Raw genomic sequence first — 5,625 nt, 5'->3', positions numbered from 1 at the left:
TAAACGTGGGATTATGTGTAAAAGCAGAGTGAGACCCTCTCTGCTTGGAGTCTCAGGCCAGGCACAACTTCTCACAAGTGTTTTGTGTGACCTGACAGCCCTTCTTCTTGGTGCCGCAACAAGGGTGAGCACCAGTTCCTGCATCAGTCGGGTGATTCCAGCCTTGGCTGGGAGTTGTGAAGCAGCACCAAGCTCCCCACTTCAAGTGCAGTGATGTGACAGATGCAGCAAAAGCTCAGAGAGCCAAGGAGCAAGAAAAACTAGTGAATCCATGGGGGCATAAGAACTGCTAGATCCAGGATAGGGAAGCAGGAGACAGTGATAGTATGAAGATTCAGACAACTTTAGATCCTTTGAGACAAAATATATACCATTATGAGAAAACAGGAAAGCTGCCAAGCTTCTTGCAGATACAGTATACAGACACTTCTGTGCTCTGTCAGCTGTGGCAGCCAGTGCTGGAGGGGGACCCCGAAGGGGATGCAAGAAGCATGCTGTAGGTAGCTGTGGAAAGTGCCTTTCTACTTTCAGTCCCTCAGGGTTAAGCACTGTGCTCTGAGGTACAAGAACTTTGAAATCTCACTGCTTGTTTGCTTCCTGCCACATGCAGTTTTCCTGCCTCTGAAAACAAAATGTTGGTCATTTGGGAGCTTCCTGTTACTTTCAGATAGCAAAGATAAAAGGCTGGGAGAAACAGTAAATCTACCAAAGCATACAAACCCAAGGTATTTACCTGTTCTATATCTGCTAAGATTTAAGTGACACCTACTCAGTGGTCATTTACATGCAGTTCTGTGCATGCCAGCAAGAGGTATGCTAGAAGGAAAAAAAACCCTTGCAAACATCATAAATAAGAAATGAAACACTCCCCCAGACCTGGGTCTCCAGTGCACATACACTAATTACACACCAGAGAGTAAAGCCTCAGTATGTGCAAGCATTTAATTCATTATTTACATTTATTAAAAACATTCCTTTTCACTTTAACAATACAGTAACCCAACAGTGAAATAACAGCAATTCAAATGTGGTCATTTACAGACATGCGGTTTCTTGTGCCCATTGTACATTGCAGCGCTGCCAAGTCTCACACCTTAGGAGTAAGCTCTTGCTCTCTCCTCTCTCTCTGACACACGTACATGCACACACATACAAAATGTATGTCTGCTCTCACCTATACCCTTTTGGGAAAACCCACAAATTTCTTCAATCTCACTCTTACAGATTTAAAAATCCTGGCAGCTTTTGAATAGCTTTTCTTCATCAGCTCCAATTAAGTGTTGGAAAAGAAATCCAAAACGTACAGAGAGAGTCTTTCTCCCTAATAGGAAATGTTAGCAATAGTATGTGATTTCTAATATGTTCCAAAGTTTTGCCACGCCATCTTACTGGAAAGCAAAGTCTGCATGCCCTGTGATTAGATTTCCTTAAATCCTTGGCAATTCAGTGTTGTCAGCCATAATATAAAACATAATTTATAAGTATTTAACTGTTTTAAGAGTATAGTTAATAGCTCTCTGTAACATGATCTTAAAGAAGTTGATTAAGTGTGCTTTACAACGTGACCAGAAAGAGCTTCCGATTAGTGACATCGATAAATATATTTTACATCTCACATGGCCCATACTCTTAAAAGTTTGGAGTGTTGAAATAGGAGTCAAACCAAAATGAAATCAAATCATTAGAACTGAAGTGTTTCCTTGCCACACTTCATCAATATCATGTCATGCCAATAGATTGAATACCCACAACATAAAGTACCTTTCTCTGGTAATAAAAGCTAGAAATATGTAAGTTTTCTGTCACTCATACAAAGCAAAGATGGGCCTCAGGGGAAGAATTCAAGGCTGGATCCAAAACTCATCATGGTTTTGGTTCAGGCTGTAATACAGAAAGTAAACAGAAAAAATGTTAGGCTCTGGATCTGAATAAAAGTTCACATATACCCAAGGTTAAACAGATGCGGTGGGGACTAATTTCTAATTTCAAGGCTATAAATTGCTTAAGGAGCTCAGAGGTTTAAAAAGATAGTATAGTTATGAAAATAGTAAATGTTTTCTGAACATGCTTGACTCTGTTCCCTGGGAGTCTCTAATTGCCCCCCAACTTCCTTTGGCAATTCCAGTTAGCTGCTTGCAGTTTTTATTCCTCATTCATCTCATGTCTGAAAAGGCATTAGTCTCATCCTGGCAAAGAAAGTCTCAGTATAATTACAAAGCACAGGGATTTTTATGTCCCATAGTGAATTTCCAATCTCTTTTGACTCTAGTAATGTTCAAATCCACTTACTGCATTCACATAGGTTTTTACCTTATGTAATATTTCTATCAAAACCACAATCTTAATTTGCCACTGTATATTTGTCCTCATGTTTATGCACTTGAGAAATTAAGAACCTAAGAAAAAGGTTCTGCCAGCTTTTTATTTCCATGTAAATACCCTGGTGAAATGTTTTTTGCCAACAAGATGAGACATATATTCTTTGTGAAATGTACATCTAGACACAAAAAGAGATAACTGATTTTTTTCAGCCTTAAGAAGAGAAGGCCACAGGGAGACACTATCGCTGTCTACAAATAGCTAAGCAGAGGGTCTAGAAAAGATAGAACTAAACACTTTTCAGAGGTGCACAGTGAAAGGACAAGCAGCAGGAGACAACATCAGAATGGGATAAATTCCTATTTGATATAAACAAACTTTTTTACAATGAGAGTTTTCAACCAATTTCAATCACTCCTCTGAGTGATGGTGGAATCTCCATCCTTGGAGACATTCAAAATATGGCCAGGCAAGGCACTGAGCGATGTGCTCTCCTTTAGCCTGCTCTGCAGGTCCCTCCCACTCTCCATGGCTCTGACACATATAGGAAGAATTCCATCAAAAACATACTTGACATTCACTATTTTTTCCTTAAAAAACACCCACATATTGGCTAAACACTTATTTTACATGCTCAGTGTACAATTCTGATATACCATTTGTTGCAAAATACTGGCTCAAATGAAAACATCTTCCTGTTACTGAAATCAGTGGGGCTGAAAAGGTGAAAATTAAGTCAGAAGGAGATGAGATTATTACCATCATACTTGTAATCAGCTTTTCTAATTGAATTAGTGTATTAGTATTAGAGAGTCTCTCAAGACTAGGGATTCATTAGAAACACAAACATTCTTTTTTTATTTTACAATTTTAAATATTTTTCAGAGAATGTAGGCAAAGACAGAAAAATAGTATGGGGTTTGTTTTGGTTTTTTTCTACTCAAGTGCAAGTTTTCAGAAAGATTTGCATCACATGGATGAATTTCAGGATATCTCCTGATATCTCATGATCCCTGCTTAGAAAATTCAGACTGATTAAGGCACTCCACCATTCATTCTCAGACCAAGTGCAAGTTTCACCAATTCCAGTCACATTTTTCTTGATCTAAATCTTTGTACAAGTACAAGAAGATTGATTTTTGACCTGGGATAACAGCGCACAACTTGTCCATTTGGGTAAAATCTTTAATTTCTCATAGGGGCAATAACAAAATGAGAAACATCTCTGCACTGTCTTCCTATAGGATAGCTAGAAATGCTAAAGGGGTAAGATTTGCATCTAAATTTAGAATACAAATACATACATGTGACCATTTTTAAAATTATACATTTCAGTGAGGAATGTTCTAAATTTCAACAGTTGAAGCAAATTTTTGTATTACAACCACTAGATATATTTGGTTAATGTATAGAGCTTTTTCCTGAAAATTATGAGTAAAATTACAATAAAAGATTATTCTTTATTTATTTGTCCTAATATTTACACTGCACACATACCTACCAACATATGTAGTTTGTTTTGCCTCTTACATATGCATTTAGCAGTAGAAATAACTTAATCCTGAATTATGACTAAAACATAACTAACGCTCTTGACCAAATTAACAGGTATGAACTGAGCACAGTTTTTTTTCTTAAAAAACTTTTATACATTTCAGTGAGGAATGTTCTAAATTTCAACAGTTGAAGCAAATTTTTGTATTACAACCACTAGATATATTTGGTTAATGTATAGAGCTTTTTCCTGAAAATTATGAGTAAAATTACAATAAAAGATTATTCTTTATTTATTTGTCCTAATATTTACACTGCACACATACCTACCAACATATGTAGTTTGTTTTGCCTCTTACATATGCATTTAGCAGTAGAAATAACTTAATCCTGAATTATGACTAAAACATAACTAACGCTCTTGACCAAATTAACAGGTATGAACTGAGCACAGTTTTTTTTCTTAAAAAACTTAGAACTGGGGATAATAATAATAATTTTTTTTAAATTAGGAAACAGGTTGTTCCCAAGTATTTGCGGTAAAAAACTGTTTGCTGCCAATGAACATATTTATTTCAAACTTCTCATTATATTCCCACAAACCAGCATTATAATGATGTTAAATGAAAGTAAAACTACGTTTTAGTCTCACCAACATTGATACTACCCAGCTAGTGACTGTAAACACCAAGTTCTTACCAAGACCCGCCCCACATGAGAATAGCGTCTTGTGACTCTTAGACAGCTCTTTATCAGGTCATACGGAGCAAAAAAGCAGCGAAGAGAAAAAAATGGAGACTAGAGATAAGAAGAAATAGCTCTCCCCACCTCCTCAGAAATACTGCTTTTCTGATTAATGTACCAGTTTCATGTTCTACTACACTGGTCTTAACGGGGAGGGTGCTGCACAAACACTGACTGTGTCTTCTAAAATAACCTATTAGTACAACACAGGAAACTTATTGCATTCCAGGGAAAATGGAATTGCGTGATGTAAGAGATGATGTATTGTGTATATAAAACAAAGGATTACTGACTAACCTGTGATACACCTGAAGACATAAGATTGTTTTCGGAAACAAAAAGCACGACACGGAAGCAAGCACAACTAGTGACCTTAGTTACTTAAAATAACAGTTCCTGTGATCCAGGTTAGTTTCATTTCTGTTAGGGCTGACCATGAAAAAGCCAATGAACTTGTAAGAAAGCTAATTCAGCAATTCTCATAATTAATTCTATATGGTGTAATACTAACTATAATCGTAGTGTCTCTCTACGCAACGCGTTTTGTTGAGAATACACAAGAAAACGTGGAAGAAACGCTAGTAGCACACAGGTAAAAGTAATCTTGTCCGTGGTAGCAGCCGAGGTTGGGTGTACCGGGGGAAGTCCCACGTACCAGTGACTCACCCCTGTTGTCACTCGGCCCCGTTACAGCGACCTATGACTGGATGAAAAGAAGCCGAGTCACGCGTATTTACGAGGTACTTCCAGGGAGATGCACCCGGGCACGTAAAGCAGAACCGCGTGTTCCACGCTCACAGCCGCTCCTGCCTCGCTCCCCCGTCGGCCCGAGAGGGCCTGCCGAGGCTGGGAGATTAACGGGGAAGGGCACCGGTGGCTTTGAAGGGGCACAGGGGGAGATGATTCAGTTGGGGTACGTAAGTATTACAGAGGTAGCGTTGTACGGGGGGAATGGAAACGGGCTGGGCTGTGGAAGATGCGCTTCGTGGCGGTAACAGCTGCAGGGCTCTGCACACGACGGGGACACAGCCCTGGCCAGGCCCTCCCGCCCCGCCGAGGCCGTGAGGG

The 5,625-nt window shown here is 39.0% G+C and overlaps 1 protein-coding gene across 1 annotated transcript in view; it reads left to right on the top strand.

Moving 5' to 3' along the window:
- Positions 1–5,456: 5,456 nt before the first annotated feature.
- The window catches only part of TAX1BP1 (Tax1 (human T-cell leukemia virus type I) binding protein 1), a 62,611-nt gene continuing 62,442 nt past the window's right edge, over positions 5,457–5,625 (top strand). Inside the window, exon 1 of the mRNA XM_010007554.1 lies at positions 5,457–5,470. Within this exon, the coding sequence (XP_010005856.1) occupies positions 5,457–5,470 (14 nt within the window). The remainder of the gene's footprint in view (positions 5,471–5,625) is intronic.

This window comes from Chaetura pelagica, unplaced genomic scaffold (genome assembly GCF_000747805.2).
Source record: "Chaetura pelagica isolate M959 unplaced genomic scaffold, ChaPel_1.0 scaffold10, whole genome shotgun sequence".
NCBI classification, from domain to species: domain Eukaryota; kingdom Metazoa; phylum Chordata; class Aves; order Apodiformes; family Apodidae; genus Chaetura; species Chaetura pelagica.
Note: the sequence above shows the minus strand (reverse complement) of the source record. Positions and strands in the feature narration are given on the sequence as shown.